The sequence below is a fragment of the Microchirus variegatus genome, assembly GCF_963457635.1.
Source record: "Microchirus variegatus genome assembly, chromosome: 2".
NCBI lineage: Eukaryota > Metazoa > Chordata > Actinopteri > Pleuronectiformes > Soleidae > Microchirus > Microchirus variegatus.
In genome coordinates, this window is record NC_139803.1 from 16278640 (window position 1) to 16299893 (window position 21254).

The 21254-nt window shown below is 39.4% G+C and overlaps 1 protein-coding gene across 1 annotated transcript in view; it reads right to left on the reverse strand.

Moving 5' to 3' along the window:
- gabra3 (gamma-aminobutyric acid type A receptor subunit alpha3) overlaps positions 1 to 21254 on the reverse strand; it is a gene marked incomplete at both ends in the record, with an annotated part of 90640 nt that overhangs the window by 48833 nt on the left and 20553 nt on the right. The window contains 2 exons of the mRNA XM_083903994.1: positions 769 to 836; positions 5821 to 5942. Of these exons, the coding sequence (XP_083760120.1) occupies positions 769 to 836; positions 5821 to 5942 (190 nt within the window). The remainder of the gene's footprint in view (positions 1 to 768; positions 837 to 5820; positions 5943 to 21254) is intronic.

Below are 21254 nucleotides of genomic sequence, written 5' to 3' on the forward strand. Positions count from 1 at the left end.
CACAGCTTCTTTCATTCTCTGACGTGGAAGAACTGTTGATCTGGTGTCATAAATGATTTTATGTTTCTCCACTTCAACAATCTCTCGTCGTAACATTATGACTCTCTGAGACGCTCTGATCAATTGACTGTTGACCTGGTAGCACCGGTTACGACGTAATGTTGATGTGAAGTTGCTATTGGCTATATGACCTGCGTATTGTGTTTCTTTTTGAAAGGGGGGGGGGTGGAAGTGTTTTACTTTGATTCTGTGTCGGACTTGCTGTCTGGTGTGAGCTGCTCTGTTGAGCTTGACGCGACTCAGCAATGGCAACGGCAAAAATAGAACTGCTACCTAATGATAATGATAATTCTGGGACGCTGCTGAGACGTGCCACGGTGCACTGTACCGCGCCCAGTGGAAATCCAGGGTAACACTTTTTGAAGATACTGATGGAGTCAGCGTTTTCTCTTTGGACTCGGGAGTGAGTTATTTTCAAAGCACAACATTTTATTGCAATCATAAATGCGGTCTAAAATGGTAGGCTTAAACAGGCATAGGTTAAATCTGTTTTTCATTGTGAGTGACTGTTCTGGTTCTCCGTGCTGAGGGGGCATGCTGACTATGTGTCAGTACCTCATACAAACTCTAAGTAATTGCTGTGAGAATGAATGAACTAAAACTGAGTGGAATAAAGACAAATAACCTGCTGAGACTTGATGACTCACAGCGCTGATTTCAGCAGAGGCGGAACACGAAGAACGTGGAGAGAAAGAAAAAAATACTCACCATGTCTGTATCTGACACCGGGCCAAAACTCGTCACATAGATGTTCGTCTTCACCTCCGTCACGCTCTCTGAGGGGGGAAAAAAGACAAAATGGAGACATCACAGTGGAGTCTGTTTACAAAACGCTTTGCTTTGGCTTCACGTCTGTCTTCGTTAAGCTGATTGTTTGCGTACGTGTTGGTGAAGTTTGCCCAATGGCATTTCACTAAGCTGCTTCACACGAAAATTCAGCTGTAATCGAGGGTGAGAGGATTTTCTTTCAAACTGAAGGTTTAGGTAATTTGTTACTTCTGGACGGATTAGTACCTGGACTCTTATGTTGTGTCATACACAGATTGTCGGTACAGGAGCCAAAGGCTTCGTCCATAATACGAGGTTTTATTTGATTTCGTGACGAGCGTTTCAGTTATCTGTTTTCATGTGAACACGTCACTGGTAGTGTCACACTATGAAGACACACAAGTGCTGGACCAGGACCATTTTTAAGTCAGTTTCTTTTTAATCTTGTCATGTGGATGACCCCCAGAGAGTTGTTTTCAACCTCACTTCAGGGGTAAAATAATTATTCCTGGATTTGCTTTCGAAAGCCTTTTGTAGAGTACAACTACAGTGTGTTTGTCTAATCCTTTTTCTGTCCACTACAGCATAAAATCAGCTTTAGGCCAGGCTTGTGTGTGTATCTTTGGAGAGAAGACATCCCTTTTGACCTTAAAAAATAATTTTGGACTGCCCCACAAACATTTAACTGACCCTGAGGGACTTCGTGCTTGGTAATAAACTGCAGCAGCACAAGTCAGTGTCTATTTTTGACTCGACTAATAGGCACACATACATACATTATAATTTTATTAGACCTGATGTAGACTACTTAGTGTGAACATGGCACGGGTGTTGTTGAGACTCTTCTGTTCTGTATATATTTGGATTTTAGAAGCTCATCAATGGTGTTTGTGGTGCTGAAATGGCCAGAGATTATTCCTGATACCCCTAATAAAGGTCAAAACATTTTTAAAATATGTAAATAAGTAGAGCTGAAATGAATAACAGGGTTTTTAATATAGCTTTAGAGAAGAGCATGATATGAGAGTGATGACGAGTGATATTTTGCCCTCCTCCATGTGGCCTGAATCAGCTCCTCTGGGGCAAATGTGTAAAATAGGCTTTTGTGCTGTTGGTGAGACAAATAGCTGCTCCCAGTGGCGCAACGACTCGAGAGTGATGAGGCTTTTCTCCGAAAGTGAACACATCGTCGACTCTAACTCTGTCCCAGATCTCGGCGACCACCCACAGGTGAAGTCTCCAATCCTCTGGCAAAGGGCCCCCCTGAGATTAAAGATCCACATCCACATTAATCATTCCTGCGGCACAAATAGTGCTCGCAAATACGTGATTATCACAACACTATAGTCAGCAGTTTGCATGGCAGGCGCTTAGGTGTTGGGGGGGGGAGCGGAATGGCGTTGCCCCATTCCTGTTTACAACAAGGCACCAGAGCGTAGGGCAGAGCGAATAGATGGCTCTGGAAAATAAAACAAAATGGGGTTCTCCAGCTTTTTCGATCCCATCTGAGACCTGAGACCACATGATTGTTTCAGGCTCGGAATGTGGGTGGTGGCCTGCCAGAAGAAGACTTCTCCTTCTTGTCTTGTTTTCCTCCAGACAGAATCGCCTGTCTTTGAGCTTACTGGTCATAATGGTCCCCAGCTGATGAAGAGGCCACTCACATGCATTGTATTATGTGTAAACAAATACATCTATCTATAAAGCAAGTTGTGTCTGTGTGTGTCTGGATGTCTGTGACCAGCATTTCTCGCTGACTGATAGTCAGATCGACCTAAGATTTTGGATAAGGGTTGAGCATGGCCCGATGGCCCGGTGTGCATCCTAGATTTTCACGTTTTTTGGAGGAATTTTAATTTTCGCTGATTTACCACGCTACACCAGGCACACCAGTGGCTCATCAGCAGTAGCTGCGCTATCTGGGTAGGGGAGATGGGAGTGAAGAGGTTGTCCTCACATTTTCACAAGGTTCAACGCAAAACATGGTATACTGAAACGACAAAGTCGGTGTCCATTCACCAATACGCGAGCATATTTAGCATTATCCTATTTTTGCGACTAACGAATCTGTAAGCGAGCAAGGCTACGATTAGCATTAGTGTAGCTAGCTTTTTTGTGACTGTCAGCCACAATGGAATTTCTTTACAAGGTGTATTTGTATTTGCGTTGTGCCTAATGAGGTTGCACAGTGTTTGTATTATGTTAGCCTTTACATTCCTTATCATGCATTACCATAACTGAAAAATCTTCTTCAGCTCCCACTATAGGAACACATACTTCCTACGGGCACTGCACTAGTTATTTTAAATGGAGATGCTGGTCATGAAACACTTTCTGTGTCCAGTGTCACCGGTCAACGACCAAGAAACACTAAGAAACAAATAGTTGTGATGTCGAATTGTCCTTGATGGTCCAAAAATTCCCATTTCCATAGTAACACAGTGCAGTACAGGAGTAATAGAGAGAATAGGCATACTGTTTTGTTTAGATGAAAATAGAAATGAGTAATAAGCTCTTAAAAGTCTGAAAAGCCATTGAGTCCATTTTTTTTAATAAACTTCCCCCCTTGACATTTTCCAAGACAGTGTCTTGAGCTGTTTAAACATCCCGAGGGTGCTCTTCACTTAAACTCTGAGATGTGTGGGTTTTTCCACTGGGTTGGACACCCTTAAACAGCATCCACACCTCGTCCATGGAAACAGAAACTTGAACGTGGCATGAACCTATTACTCAGTGGTTTGAATTTAACAGACATTTGTTTATATTGAAAATAGACACTACAGTTTTAAATTCAGAACTCTGCATTATCTGTAAATTTGGCAACCCCTACAAAGTGGTGCGATTTTGCTGCTCTCAAGAGAGCTCAGATCCCACGTAACTCAAACTCCATAATCTGCACATTTATATTCGGCTTTCCTTATGTATATATTTTTAAATAAGATCAATGTAGATGGAACAAAACAAGACCTATTGTGTGGCTGCTCAACAAAAACTGACATCATCATCATCATGACTCTGAGCCTGATAATCCAGTGTCTCAACCAGCCTGGTTGCTCCGTGTCCTGGTAGCCATGCTCCTGGCTTTCGCAGCAAGCAACAGAGCAGAAATGACCATTCCAGCTGGTTGTCTGAAGATGGGGCCTGCCTGCTGGAGCTTGCTGTGAGGTTTGTTGTCCATGGGGATACATATTTTAGATGGAATGGCATCAATTAGAAAGTTCTGCACTGACATATGTGCTTATTTGCCACTTGGGCATGACTGAACAACAACTTCTACCCAAGGGTAGGCAGCTTTCCTTTCCAGTGCTGCAGAAAATGACCCGACTTCAGTGTGCGGTTTGTTTTATTGTGTTTTCTGTATGAGTCATCAGACTTCTTAATATCCACTGGAATTGGATACAGGCTACAATGAGCAAATGAGTGAGTGATCAATGACGTGAGGTCCAAAGCTACCAAGGAAACAATCGCAGTACACTACAGTAATGTGCAAACGCTTTTTAGGATTCCACAGTTTATCGTTATGTAACACGTTCAAAACTGACATCCAATTATTTCATAAATGTCAAAACAGCGTAACAATAAAACTCTGCAGTACTGCGGGAAGTGACAGATCTGAAAAGCTTATTCTTCAAATGAGATGATAGATTTGGTTTGTTGACAACCAATAATCAAGGTTTTGGTGTGTTTTTTCCCCAAAATAAATGACAGTTTAGTTGCAGAACTAATTATGAATCATATCCCAATTGCTGTATCTACACTCTTAGAAATAAGGGTTCCAAAAGGGTCCTTCTACAAAGGCTGAGGTTCTACCTGGAACCATTTGCTTCTGAAAAACCCTTTCCCGAAGAAAGGGTTCTTGGTAACACTAATGGTTCCAGTAAGAACCATTTTGATCCAGAGAACCCTTTAAAACCCATTTCCTGAATAAAAGGTTTTAAAAGGGTTCTTGGTGGAACCCTCCAAAAAGGGTTCTCCTATGAGGACAAGCTGAAGAACCTTATATAGTTCTACACAGCACTTTTATTTCTAAGAGTGTATCAAAGCAACCAGTATATGATTTTTTTTCCCCACTATACGTGCAGCTGAAACGCAAAACAAGATGTATCGCCACTCACTCTTTAATCATTTATAACATTTATGGACATGCATCATTATTTTTTATTTACTTTGGATTTTTTTTTCCCCCCAAGTTCCTGTAATGCTAAGACATTTAATCTGAAAGCTGTGGATTTAAATATAAATTAATGTGAAGTAACCCATGAGCTAAATTCACTTCGGCTCTTTGAAATGGAAGAAAACCTACACACACGTGATGCATTTTAATTAAGTTTAAGGACCACCATGTTTTCCTCCTGAGAATTCTAACTTGATTCATGGACGGGTGTTTATTTGTAGTGGATTTAACACAGATTTACTCCGTCCATGAAAAGTAATTTGGTGAAATGTCCAGGGATCAGTGTGTGAAGAAAAGTTGGGGCTGCAGTAATTAACCAGTGAGTTAAGTTAATCAACTATTTTGATCATCACATAATCATTTGAGTGGGCCCGTTATCTTTTTAAATACAGTACTTAATTCCAGTGACAGTAAACAGAAGATTTTCGCTTTTAGATTTACAAAACACCCAATGACATTTTACTCCATTTTCTGCATTTTATGAATGAAACAACTGATTGATTTAAGGAAATTAATCAGCTGCGTAATTGTAAATGAAAAAATAATCGTTAGTTACAGTCAAATCTAATAAAATCTAATGAAAGAACAACTGAAGTTGCAGCTCGGCCCTGTTACGGTATTTTCGATTGGCACCATTATAAAGTAAATTTAGTTAGTCAAATTTAAATGCTAAAAAATCATAACACTGTATTTTAGAAAATGGAAGAGGATGTATGTGTGTGTATAGAGTCTAACATTGCCTGTAGTGTGTTATCCTAACACTGTGATATTTTCCTCTGTTGGAGTCTCTGATTTATGGAACACAAACTGTTGCTTACCTCCCAGCCCCGGACGTAGCCTGTTGTCATATCCATCCAGCAGCCTGTCTAGGATTCGGGTGAAAATAGTGATATTGTCTTTACTATCATCAGGCAGCGGCTCTCTGTGTCCAACTACTGCCCTGTAGGAAGAACATGCAGAGAGGAAGATAGATTTTAAAAGGCAGGAAAGCACACAGGGAAGCACTGAAAACACTGATGTATTGTTCTATAAGCGAAGCCCGGACGCAGCCTCAGCGAATGGTGGTGTGAAAATAACGTCCGGCTTTGACACCATTTATATCTACACAATAATTTGACGTTAAGTTGTCCCTTTATAACAAATTCAAGGTGAACTTAATTGCATCATCCTTCATTTCGAACAGGGCCGGGCCATTCGAGAGCAAGTGCACCATTACGTGTAAATCAGCATCATGTTTAAAGATAAAACGGACAAAAATAATAAACTACAGCAATACAACGTACCGAGCAGATAGGAAAGAGTCAAAGGAAGTGCCTACAAAGGCTATGTGATGTGATTATAAATAATGTCTCAATATCTTTAGGGTATGCATACTGGTTATTTTCTCTGAAATGTTTTCTTTTGAGATGTTTAGGCTTCTCAAAGGAGAATGACAATACACTGCAAATGCATTCTAAAACAAAATATCTACTGTTTATGATCAGTATTATATGCTTAAAATACAGTTATTGCCCTTCATTTTATTTCTTTGGCTTTTAACCCTTGGAACACAGAGCATTTTGGCTACTTTTTTTTCCATTATATTAAAACATACAGTATATACAGAGGCTATAAGAATGTGCAAAACTACACTTAGAAATAAAAGTGCTAAGTAGAACCATAATTCTCCGGCTTGTCCTCATAGGAGAACCCTTTTCTGGCTCCAGGTAGAACCTTTTTAATAACCCTTTTGAAGGGTTCCACCAAGAACCCTTTTTTAACCCTTTATTCAGGAAAGGGGTTTTAAAGGGTTCTCTGCATCAAAACGGTTATTCTCTCCAGGTAGAACCTCAGCTCTTGTAGAAGGACCCTTTTGGAACCCTTATTTCTAAGAGTGTACATTAACACACCAGAGCAAAAAGAACTCAAAATTTATTGAATTTGTTAAATTTGGTAATACGCCACAGTTCAAAGTTCACTTGGCTTGTTTTTAATGAACAAAAAGTCATAGAAAACGGTCTATTTTGTGACTTCTGCACTATTATTGCTACTTTATATTGCGACTAAAAATGTGATAAAAAATAGTTTGTCTTAACAACGGGTAAGAAGACAAAAAAGCTTATTTTTTCCTAGCTAAGTGCTCCCCTGTGTGACCTATAATACTTAATGTATTTCATGTATACGACATAACAAATACGATGATTCTCAATACAACAGCCTTTATAACCAGAAAAAGTCATCATAGATACCTTATTACAATTTCACAACATCTGAAATCTAAGCCGTTATCTTGTCTCATGTCACAACAAAGATATAATATCGACAATAATCCAGCAATTACCCTAACACTCACACGTACATTGTGACTGTTAAGGTGGTTTGCATTGGCTGAAGACCATTATCTCCGTCCAGCATGTCTTACATTGTCCATTTTTGTGGCGCATAATATTTTAATGGATGTTTTCCCATGTCAGCGTTGACATATTGGTTTGTAAGAGTCAGATTATCTTGTAATCTACTGCTCGCGCAGAGCGAAAAATAATCTGTAGTTGCGAGGACGTCAGCTGAGTGACAGCAACTGCCACCTAACCTTTTTGTGCTGTGCAGTCTCCGGTTATAAATGTTATGGCAGCAGTGTTATTCTGCATCGAGAGGCTTGAGATTGGAGAGTGTGCTGCAAATGATTTCGCCACATACAGAACATGGAACATGGTCGGCTGCAGTTTTGCTTTTTTTTAAATAAATTACGGACAAACTATTTTAAATAACTTAATTTAGGGCTGCACGACGTGTGAACACAAGCAAACTGTAGGTCAAATATAGAATATAGAATAAAAAACAACATCATGGAGACACTATGCACTTGACAGTATACACTGTGTTAATTGCAAATTAGTGCAGTGCTGTTTTTTTTATATGGTTTAAATGTCCTTTACTTTGGTTTCACTGATTATGCAGATCCAGACAGTAAGAAGCTTAAGCAGAAACTGAAAAGAAATTAAATCCGTTTCCATTCCAACGTCATTGTTTCAGTGAAAAAAAATAATAATATTAATATTCTCCTTGAAATATTTCCTGCTCAAATGTTAATGCAGCATATAATTCTATTTTAATATTATTTACTATTTATAAAGTATGTGCGTGAGAAGGTATCGGGTTTGACTTCTCGCCTCCTGTTTAATAATTCTCCCACAGCAAAGATCTAATGCCAGTGATCAACCTTGGGCTTAAATCAATATTTTCGATAATGACTGCCTGGTTGTGTTTGTTTTTCTCTCTTCTTCGAAACAGACTGGAGCCAAAAACAATGAAGTAAAACAAACATCGGTAAATTCACGATCATAAATTCTTTCCCAAAATAGGAAAATGCTCTGCGTGGTTTTGGTCGAGAATACATCATATGCTGTAAGTCACTGGTTATTAATTAACATGGCCCCCAATCCCCTGCAGAACAATATGGTGGGGGGAGATGATGAAAAGGCCACTATAGTGTAGGTGGAACGCTGATGAGTTAATGAGTACCGTCTTTAATTAAACTAGAATCCACATGGGCAACTGACCTATTAAATCCAAGTAATCCCTTCCAACCACCACTCCATGTGCTGCCGATGCACAAGCACACAGGCTGCTTTATGCTGCTTGATATAAAGATGGTGTTTAAGACATTTAGGGCTTAAAGTGTGACCCCAATTTGACTTAAATGTTGGTTACTGAGAAGCCAGCGCTCCTTGCAGGCACTGCACGAGATCACATGACTCTATATGTGACTTTATTTGTCCTTTAAAGGACAACAACCCTATGTCTCCAAGTTAACCTAGTTCCCTGGTGTATTAATGAACATGTCTGTGACATACTTTGGTCAAAATACCATAAGGATGAAGCACCACAGCAGTTCAATCACCAAAACAGCCCTGTTCAGAACGCTCAGTTTACTGGTATCTCTTTAGGTCCACCTTAAAAAAAAAGTAAAACAAAACTTCAGGGACAGGAAATGAGCCACATAGGCTACTAGGAGCTAACAGCAGTTAGCATTTGGAAAAGTGATCATTTGCAGGCTCTAGCAGGCACATTGCCGTCATATATAACATGTATCCACTGGACAGATAAATCTTCTGAGGCTGGAAGTTTGTGTAGAACTCTGTGCTGCACTGTGGAGCCAAGAATAGAACTTTTTTCTATACCAAAATAACTTGTTTACATTCCTAAACATTTGCATATGAGATAGGTCAGTTTTTATTTTCGCGGTACAGACTGACATTATTGTTGCCGACTTTGCCGAGGGCATCGCCATTTCCATGGACCAATGGAGCCACACTCACTGATAATATGGCTGCCAGCGGGGATAGAAGGTAAAACAGCTTTTAACTGATGGCTCACCTAATAAAATTAACTCCTGCTCAAGTCTATAATATATTAAGAATGTGTTTAGCTGTTTTAGCCTTTTTTTTGCAACTGAAGTTTATAAACCCACTCACTTTTCTGCACCAAACTCCATAGAGAAAATATTTGATTTTAGCTTGTGGGCACACAGAAGCTGCTTGTTTACTGCTGCCTTGTTTGGCCAGTTGGTGTCACTTGGGTTAATCCAAACAAAGGATTTCAAACATTGAAGTTGCAAGATAACATATTTGAACTCACTAATGGAGGCGTCAGTGGATTAACAGCTCCTGTGTGCCATGATGTAACATTACTGATTTTATCAATGGTGTTTGGTGTGTGGTTTGCTGACACGAGCAGCTTTCCCCTCATTGTTTATTAGGATATTATTTCTGTTGGTGCTCGCTACATGAGCTTTACATAATTCATTTGACGTGCATCTCTACTATTGATTAACTGACAATTGAATATCAATCTGCTAAACTAGCAGTTGAGGGAAAATGCGCAACATGCACAAACCTGATATTTCAAGGAGACCTGGCAGCCATTAGATACGTGAAGGTCACTTTCAATATATGCAACATATGCACATCATCATTTTTGAGACATTTGGGCTGGTATTCTAAGGTCTTCTATGGGCATATGTGCGCTATAAATAAAAATCAATCAAGCCTCCGGACTCCCTCATGTTCCAGAGATTGCTTCCCCTGTGCTGTAATAGATCCCATGGTTTACAACATAATAAACCAGGACATGAAGATTTATGATCCATCAAAAAGTGCATTTATTTGAATAAAAGCAAGTTAAAACACAGACACGGACAAAAATTTACTCTGAAGTTCCAAAACCCTAAAGATTTGCATAACTTATATGTTTATGGAGTTTTTGTTTGTTTGTTTCTGCAATATCCAATCAGTAATCTCTGTTCGGTTAAGCAACATATAGATTTGCCTGGATTGGAGATCAAAGCTTGAGATGGTTATTTGATTCTGATTCACTTTTGTTATGTAATTTGTTGAAATCCTCACATCTGGATAACTATCGATAAAGAATGCAGTAGTCTTGAAAAGCAGATGGATAAAAGGCAGAAAAATGAGGAAAAAAGTTATGTGGAACAAAAAGCAGCAGCAGCAGCAAGTTAAGTGAGTTATGTTGTGGCCTGATTATTTCTACCATTAATGGAGCAGAATATTTTTGGAGTTTCATGTCTTTGAAATGTTATGAAAAGTTTACAAGAAGTACAAGAGGTTTTGTGACAGGGATCCAAAAATGCTATTTGAATATTCAATCGTATTTTTTGTCAAATATCCTAAACTCCGGTACATGAGAGCTAGTGTAGTAGTTGTAGTTGTCTATAATTTCGATAAACACGTTTATATCATGATACAATACATAAACCCTCAATGACACAGTTGTTTCTCTGAGCACAAGTAAATATACAAGTTCAAATGTGTAGTTCTACTTAAGGCTGTGATGTCTGAATTGGACAAGAAAAAGTGTTGTATTGAACCATCCCTCAATAAGTGTTTCAGAAACAAACAACACACCAACAGCGATGATGTAATGCGGTGCTAATCTGTGTAATTGCAAATGACAACAGCCTCGGTCTTACTATTTTCTCCTCTGACTCTGCGGTGTAAAGCTGTGTTATGTTTCTGCTAATCCAAAAAACAACATCCTCCTGCATCTGCTGCTTCACATTAAAGGCATTCAACTGGCTAAAACCCGGGTTTATTGTGAAGAAACTGCAGGAAATGTAAGATCATTAATGAAAAAAAAAAAATGCAGATTGTAAGAGTATTTGCTCCCATATTGAACTGCACTTGCCTGTTACCAAGGTGACCATGGGCGTTTAAAAGACGAAACCCTGACGATTAGAATGCAAAGAAGAATGTCTTAATGATTAGACACATGATGTCTGATATTTGAGGCTTATTATCTTCGAAGTGCAGTCAACTGACTCTGAGCCTTTTTAACACTCCGCTCACATTTCGCACCTTATTGAATAGGGCATAGTTTGATATATTCCGCTTGTCTAATAGGAAACTCACTGTATAATTAACGATCTGACAAAGAACGTGCTAGAACATAACAATGGAATAAATATTGAAAAGAAACAACACAATTCTGGCTTCTCAAAAGCTGACAGGCATGCGCGGCAGCTCAGGAACACAGAAAATAACCAAATACAAAAAGCTCTGTGAGTGGGACTCGCTTCCATTGGTAATATCTCACTTAACATGAATCATATATCAAACAAAAAGGCTTCCCTGCCTATAACCGGTGGAAATTCAAAAATTAATGAGAAACCTTTTGTCCCTATAAGACGCCGTTCTGACTCTCACTAAAACCTCCACTTCAGTAGAACAAAGTAGTTATCTACCAAGTCACACACACACACAAACACACACTCCTGGATCAGCCAGCTGTTTAAACTCACCGATGAGGATTGAATGCAGAATCATTTTTGTGTAATCGTGTCGGCCGCTTGTATCGCTTTGTCTCTTTCATTATTTATTGTCTCAATACAAGTGTTTTAAATACCCAAATAGAGACTTAAGAAGGCCAGAACAGTCGTTGAATTAAGTCTGAACTTGTGACACATAAGGAAATATAAAGATTAAACGGAAACACAGGCTCTGTGTTTGATAATTGATAATGTCCAAAGTTTGTCTGAATTTCGCCTTGAAGAAAGAAAAAGCAGACAGATATAAGGGGTTACTGGCGAAAACTTAACTGTTAAAGGTGCATTATGTAATAAATCTGAAGCAACTGGCCATAAAACCCTCTTAATATGTCACAGAGACTCAGGAATAATGTTCATATAACATGAATAACTGAACTCACCAACAACAACAGTATAGCCAAAATATTTGCATTAAAAAAAATATTTTGCAGACTGCAAATCATGTTTTGGCATGTGGCGCCACCTACCGCCGTCTACCAATAATTGCATTCGGTAGAGTCTCAGCTGCCGAGCAACCACGGGTTGCCAGTTACGTCAGAAAAGAAACCTAAAAAACCTTGGTATTTTGAATTGGAATGTAATAACCGTTTTTGGCCACATTCTTACATATGGCACCTTTAATATACGTATAAATGTATATATGTGTATGTATATGTATATATGTATATATATATGTATATGTATATATGTATATATATATGTATATATATATGTATATGTATATATATATGTATATGTATGTATATGTGTGTATATATATAATCACAGTAAATACAAGCATTTTCTTGTGTGGGTTGTATGAGGTACTGGTACATAATCAGCACTTTCCCATTGCAAAGTGGTAACTGAGCCTCTGCTTCCTCTGTCAATAAGTTGAAATGTTTTACTCTGTGACTTTGGTGTTTGAAATTCTTTGTTTGGATTCACGTGACACAAACATATCAAATAAGGTAGCAGTAGATTAGTAGCTCCCTTGTCCCTCGGAAGCTAAAAAGGCAGATTTTCTCTCATGGAATCTGATCAAGGAATAAACCATTCTATATCAAGTATACTGTAGACTTATGTGGTGTTTATTTTATGAAGTAAACTTTTGTCGAGTGGATAAAGTCATTGTTTTCCCTCATGTCTGTGCTGGCAGCCACATTCTCAGTGAGAGTGAGTGTAAATCTCAGTTTGGTTCTCAGCGCAACACAGTGACCACTGACTGTGTGTTAGTTCTTAATGCAACCACTTTCAAAGAAAAACTGAGCTATCACTTATATACAAAATGTTATAACAGATAGCTGTTTATTGGTATAATACAACAACAGGCATTGATATACCTGGATGGTTCACTCGCTGTGATAAAAATGTTGAAATGCTGGATTATAAGATCCTCCGCAATCTACGTGATGGAAGTACCACTCATATAGTTAAAGGCTTGGAGGGCCTTTTTATTATCATATGAAACAAAAAGTAAAAATAAAGTGAGCAAAGTAGCCAGCAGATATTTTTCAGCAGGCAACATTTTGTACTGTTATACGTACATTTGAGGCAACACTCTCCCTCTGTGCAGCAAGAATGTTCTTTAACAAAAAAACTGACCATCTGACAAGTCTGACATTTTCCAAAAGTACCAAAATTAACCAGTCATGCTTCACTGAGTAGTGCACAAAAACCTCAGGCTGGTTGGAACAAAAAGTGCAATTGTTTTTTTTTTGTTGGTGTGTAATGTTAAATGTCACTGAAGCAGTCTTTTGACATTCTCTTTAAAGTGTCTTTCAGATGTGTGGTCTGAATTATGTCCATGTATATGTCCATGCATGCTCATGAGCCAATTTTTGAGCCATTGTCACATGTAAATTTGATTTTGAACCGTATTAGTTGTGTTATTCAAACAAGTCAAACAAGATATCAGTAGGATAACATTTGATTTAATTAGATGTTAAGCCCTAGGTGAGGCTTGCGTTTCATTTGAGACAGTACGTTTACTAGGAAGACAGGGTAGGTGCTATGCCTGATGTGAGATGTGTTGTGGAAAATCTCTGCTGCTGGTGAAGAATGAAATAGAGACTTCTGCCGGCCGACAAGGTTTTAATTTCTTTACAAAGAAAAGGTCAATCTACACACGAGTGGTCCTAGCTGGAGAAAGACCCAGAGCATTGTGAGACCACCACAGTTATACCTGGGGAACATCCCTTTTCAGATCTCTTTTTCTGGGAAGGGGTCTGCCCCTCCAGGTCGTGCTTTCACAACTCTTTGTCTACTGCAGGTATCGGAGTCGACTCCCCTGCAGGATGTTGTAATTAGATGCATGTTGTGTCTCGACATCCTAATTTGAATACACAAAAGGACCTGGTATCTTGTGTTAGGAAAGGGGTGTTGGGCAGAAATTGAATTTACCACGTAGCATAATATTAAACACAACACAACAGACAACAATGGCTGGCTGCTGTTTGCTGGTATTTTCTTCTTTTTTTGTTTTTCTTCTTCTTAGTGGTGGAACGCTATTTAAAACTGCTTCAAGTTTAATGCCATATTTACAACCCCAGTCACAAGAGGCTGAAGTTTTTCCTGTCACCTAAACAGCTGACTATCATGGGTTGAGCCGGGCTGACCATACTGTACCAATTTATTCTGGTACCGCAAGGGAAGGGTGCACCCAGTGCTGGGAGCCAGCATAAGACAGCCATCGTCACTTTTATTGAAAACATAGTTCCCAGTGAGGTCTCAAGGAAAAACTGATTTTAACCACTTAAATGTGATTTATCTAAGAAACCTATTATATTAAGACACAAAATGGCCATGATGTGATTTTGAGGAAACGTGTTACATTAAATAGTGTCTAAGTGTCGGTACCCTTCTCAAAAACGTCTCGACCAAGGGGCAGAAAAGTGGAGATGTGTTAAATAACACAACTCTACTCATTGCTTAGTCCCATTTCTTATATGAAGTGGATATGCAATGGTCTTTGCTAGGAATTAGTTAAAGTTGAGAGGCAGAGAAGAGATTGAAAAATATGATAATGATATTCAAACATGCAAATGTCTGCCATTTTTAGCGCACACTAGTCAAAAGCATTATTTGTCAAAGCAAAGACCTGTGTTGTCTATGCCTTTATAGCCCACTTTTATTGTGAAAATATTTTGATGTTCCCACATATTCCTGTGAGGTCTGTGACGACTGGCCTGAGAGCAAGAAGTGTGGTTAAAGACTTTGCGAGCTGGTGGGAACAAAATGTGTGTGGGCCGAGCCTGCTGAGTTAGTGGAATGGGCAAATACTAGAGTGAGTGGGCTGGCTCCAGTCCACGGTTAGTGCTCTGAACCAGTCTGACAGGTGAAGGATTGCAGGGTTGGCCAGGGAGGACGTAGGAAATATAGTGGTGGGATCTTAGGGCAAAAATGGGCGCCTGCTGCCAACCAGGCGGTGTGGAGAGTGTGGAAGCTGAAGACGAGGGAGCAGTAATGAGAGCTGCCCCATGTGGGACTGTGAAATGAAGGTGCAACGTGAGCTGATGGTGATTTATTTTATCCTATTGTTGCTGTTAGTTGAATATATAAAGCAGTTTGAGCATGTTTAGGAAAATCTGCTTTGTACATGTGGCAGAATATGCATTTCATTAATCAGCTAAAGAAGAAAAGACCCGAGTCATGGAAAGAGGAGGCACAGAAAAGCTAGACTGATACCCATTCCCACAGGTAAAAAAAAACAAACAAAAACCGGGTTTTAATGAGTTTTTCCATCAGTGGGAATACGTTGAGTCCACATTCCCTCAAACGACTGATGAATGATGGAACCAATGATGGTTTATACATAATGCATGATCGACAAGGATGTCTAAACCAAATAACAGATATCATCCCTATTAACCCTTTCAGCACCTCTAAGTGCACCAAAAAACTGACAAGAGCTGAGTAGAGGAAAGGAATTGAGTAATGATAAAACGTTTGAGTAACTGCTATTTCACATGCCGCACAATTATCATGAGGGGTTCTTATCTTTGGAACTCATCTTGTGTGAGACATAATATAAATACAGTGTGTCGATGAAGAGTGATCCTGAACACACGTTCTTATATTTGATGGACACTTTTCCAATAACATTGTGAAACTGGGCAAGACCATAACATGTGATAATGGTTGTCATTATTGGCCTGGCATTTCCTCCAGCAGTCAGAATTAGTAGATTGGCGTCCCTTCTGACTCGGTGTTATCACAAACCGTGCCACATTTTCCCAATTAAATTCCCTCAAATGACTCTTAATTGACATTCACTCGAATGACTCTTACAGGCATGAATGTTTTTTATCTGCCCCAGTTCCATTCAGCATCAGGGAGAACATGACTCCCAGGTGAACTCTCTAATTTCGTCTTTGTCTGCTTTATGTGCACTCATCTTCTGGCTGTTAACATTTCCAGCCAGTGTTGCCAGATTGACAGTTTCCACCTTAGAACCCGCCCAATCCAATAAAAACCAACCAAAACCACGAAGTTGCCAGACGCCTGTGTAAATCTGTAAAATCAAAACACATGCAATAGACAAACAACACACCCAGCGCTTCATATCTGCATCGAAAAAACCACACATAAATGATGGATAAATAGGTTTTTGCAAATTGCAACCAACAAGAGTGCAGTAAATCAACCATAGGCTACAAAAATTGCAAAATGATCCTCTGGCATCCTAGCGCCAGTCCCAGATTAGTAATAATGCCAATAAAGTAATTATTTACATCACAATTGACCTGTATGAGAATGACAAATGTGGACAAAAGCAGCCCAAATTTCAGGGTGCTTTCACACCTACAGCATTTGGTGCACACCAAACCTATTTGGTCCCTTGGTTCGGTTTGTTTGTGTAGGTGTGAAAGCAAACCGGTCCCACGTCTGTTTACTACATTGTAACATTTTTCAGACTGGCGCGGACCAAAGCAATCGAACTTTAGGAGTGAAAGTGCCCTTATTCACCCGCCCAAAGTATTTTTTTGTTAAACAAAAGTAGCCCCGCCCAATCTGGCAACAATGTTTCCAGCAGTCCTTCTTTTTCCAAAACTTGACATATATTGCTGTCACTCATTTATTTCATCAACAAATTTCATCAGTGATTTAAAGTTGTAAAAAATTGTAACCACTGTAACATTATCATGTTTTCACGAGCTATCTTTGGTCCCAAGGCTGTTAGCGCAGATGTCTATGAACCTATATCACAGATCAATATAGAACCATAAGAAATCACCACCATTGTTCAATGTTGGGCATCTTTTGTCTCGGACAAACCTAAAATCGTACTCTCGGCTTCAGTGCTCCCTCTGGAATGATGGAGTCCTGATATGCATAACACCAATACAGTGCATAGACACACACTGAATTATGTTGTTGCTGAATGCTGGCAGCAGCCACATTTGAATGCAGGAGATTAGTCAGTTTTTTGGGAGGAAATGCATATTAAAAGTCAATGACTTTCTTAGCTGCAGTAATAGTGACACAAGTCCATTTATAATATATATATAATATGTGACAACAAATAATACATTCCAACTCCCTCCCAACTAAATCCATTAATAGGTGGAGAAGGCAAGGGGGGAGGGAGGCGTCTAATTAGTACATGCTTGATTGATTAATAGGAAATTCCAAACTTGAACTCATTTGTTAACCTTCACAACATAAATAATCTTCCCGGGCCAGATCCTCCCCCTCACTTTGTCTCCACGTCTACCAGCAATTCTGATAATGTTATGCAGCAGCACATTGTTCGGAATATTGTCTGTTACCAGTGGACGCCTTGTATCTTTGAAAAACCTTTTCAATATGACTGAATTGTCTTTGTTTGTGCCTTCCATTCCGAGTTCCACATGCCTGTTTTGAGCAGATAATGTGTACAGCAGAGGAGCTGGGGGAGGGCATTCAGTAACAGCTAAGAGTCCAGCAGCTGAGGCTGAGGACCTCATCTACAGTCGAGCATCCAGGGTAAATGTTCTAATATCGTCACTTGACTTTATATCACACATTTTAGGTGCCATATGTAAGAATGTGGCCAAAAACGGTTACTACATTCAAATTCAAAATACCAAGGTCTTTTAGGTTTCGTTTTCTGACGTAACTGGCAACCCGTGGTTGCTTCGGCAGCTGAGACTCTACTGACTGCAATGATTGGTAGACGGCGGTAGGTGGCGCCACATGCCAAAACATGATTTCAAAACATAAACATGATTTGCAGTCTGCGAAATATATTTTTTAATGCAAATATTTTGGCTGTACTGTTGTTGTTGGTGAGTTCAGTTTGTTATATGAACATTATTCCTGAGTCTCTGTGACATATTAGGAGGACACAATTATCAGCATCATGTAAATCAGTGGTCTCAAACTTAATTGCATGTGGCCCACCATTTTATATCAACTTATAATGAGTTTAGAGCTGAAACGATTAATAGATTATTAATCGATTACTAAATTAATCGTCAGCTATTTTGATAATCTGTAATCAGTTTGAAGCTAAGACAGATTAATCCATTATGAAAATAATCATTATTTGCAGCTCTAAATTAGTTATTTCTGTATTTTTTTAATACTATATTAAATTTGCATCATAAATAAGTTTATATAGTCAACTTTTCTTTATTTCCATATCAAAACAATCACTTCAATGTGAAATTCTGTGAAATACCATCATAAATATTATTATTTCCCTGTCTTTTTCTCAAAAAGTTGGCATTTATTTGACTTCACCGGCCCTGACTGACCAAACTAAACACTCAGTGGCCCCCAAGTCATTCGAGTTTGAGACCCGTGATGTAAGTGAACCGGTCAGAGAGAAAACTACACTACTGCTCCTTCTCTGTTTACAGCCATTGCAAAATCTGGCCCATGGAGAGAAAGTCAGCAACACATGCCAACTTTGCAATAGAAATAAAAATAAAAAAAAACTACAGATGGTAGACGAGAGTCAGACAATAAACAAATAAAAATACCCGTCAATATCAGTAGAGTTTCATGGATGGAGAAATTGAAAAGTGTAAAATGAAAAAAATGCTCAAGAGAATTTTAATAACCTGTGGATATAACTCAACAGACAATAATTTTTTCTAGCGTTGTTTAATCAGCCTGCTGTGGATTTAACAGCGTCAGACAGAAAAAGACGTTTTCCTAAAAGTGTAGTGCTATATGAATTGGTCTATCTGTGCCTTTCTCACAATTTAACTTTCTTCAAAACAACTCTATGGATTTGTATGAAATGTAGTGCAGAGACAGTGCCTCAGATGCTGCTATGTGGTCGTCATCTTTGTGCAACCTCATTAGGTACAACTATCACTGGCGTGGCTGACGCTAGTGCTAATCGAAAATGAAAACATTTGCGTTGTGCCTAATGAGGTTGCACAGTGTTTGTATTATGTTAGCCCTACACTAATGCTAATCGTAGCCTCGCTAGCTTACCTTGGGCAACAGGTTCCCCAAGTAAATAGCACAATAGTAGCATGCTAATGCAAAATAAATATGTGCTCGAGTATTATTGAATGGACACCTCGTCGTTTTAGTATAACACCATGTTCTGCGGTGAACCTTGTGAAAATGTCTCACCCACCGTCAGCACAGACTCTTCACTCCCACCTCCCTGCTGCAGACAGCGCAGCTGCTGCTGATGAGCCTCTGCCTGCCTGGTGCAGCGTGATAAATCAGTGAAAATTACAATTCCTCCAAAAAATTAGAAAATCAAGGATGCACACCATCGGGCCATGCTCAACCGATATACAAAGACTTAGGGCGATCTGATATGCCGAGATATGCCTGTCACAGACAGACACACAGACACACCGACGCAACTTGCTTTATAGATAGATGACTACATGATCTCGCACCATCCTTTTGCAGGCCGGTCACTTAATGTATCCTCAATGTTTTCAGCAGTTGAATCAACTTGGAGTGGGCACTTCAGCCATTCTCAGTCTCATTCCAACCTGCTGCGGCTGTCTCATTTTGCTTTGCCAGCACAATGCTGTTTTGACACGACAGGAATTACTTCCTGTGTGCAGTGCTGAAATTTGTTTTTGCTGTAGCACATATCACAGACTCATTGTACAACATAGTGACATGTAACGTGGCTTCCTTTAAAACTCAAAATAGTAAATTTCCATTACTTTTTTTTTTTACTCCGTAGAGCTGTAGTTGAACAATGCCCACCCATCCATCAATGCAGCTCCTCCCGGTAACTTCCTCTTGCTTCCCCTGCGGGGTTCACCGACACATACCAGCTGGGCTGGTTGTTCTGGGTCGTCCCACAAGGTTTTTACCCAGTCGGCAGTGCCTGGAACACTTTCTAAGACAGACACCTTGGGGACATATTTAGAAAATACCCGAACCACCTTCACTGGACACAATTTGTAATGTGTGTTTGCACTGCATGACAAGTTAGCTTATGCGTCTGCTGAGAACTTCCCTCCAGAGCGTTGACTTTTACCCATAGTATTTACTTCAGTGCACAAACTTCATAATTTCAGACACTGCCAAGAGATCTTCGTCAGCCCTCGTCGCCTCCACAGTTTCAACTTGGGGGGGAAAAGGATGTAAATAGTAGTTCCAAGGGCAGCACATCCTCTCCAGCATCTGTTTAAGACTTCCACATAAAGCAAGAGGTAGAAGCCAATTTGGAGCCTCCTTGGCCCATTGATCACCATTGGAAACCAAAACTTGAAGACTGTGTTTAACAAGCACAATCTGCTCAGACACTGGCACAAGAGGAGGTAAAGTAAAATCAATTTGAAAATGTTAATTTCCAGCTGGTACTTTGAACAGATCACCCAGCACTATTGTTCTGTGCCGTGTAGTTGGATGGTGTTGAGTTAAAATAGGATGCTTTTAGCACTAGAGTACCAGCTCTGCACAGAAGTCTGAGCTGGTGAAGTCACACAAAAGTGTGTTTACAGTGGTTTTCAACACTTCTTAGATAACATTTCAGAGAAGCGAGAGAAATCAGGATCATATATTGTGGTGTTTAATTCGCCAACATTGAACTGTCTTTTTAAGAACTCCTCTCTCTGTTCACTGCACACACATTATGTCTCCTCCTCCTCCTACACAGACTAAACTCCCAAGTCGTTTGCTGTAAAAAAAAAAAAAGAAGAGAAAAGAAAAGCCCCAGCCTTACTTGATCTTGGATTTATCCAGTTTTTCGTCTCTGTTTTTGTCCCTGCTTTAATTCACTGCCATGACAACCGAGGTCATAGGGAGCACAGAGAAATGTCTTTCCACTGTCAGGCTGCAAACATAAATCTTATCTAAGACGTGAAAGATTCACACAAGTCAAACACAATAGTAAATACTGTTGCAAAAATAATGAGATGTCTCAATGTAGAAATATAAAACATGATTGGTAACACTACAGTAGCATACTGGCCCTTTAATAGTAATCACTTATTCACACCTTAGTCCACATAACCTTTTTTTACCTCTATTTTC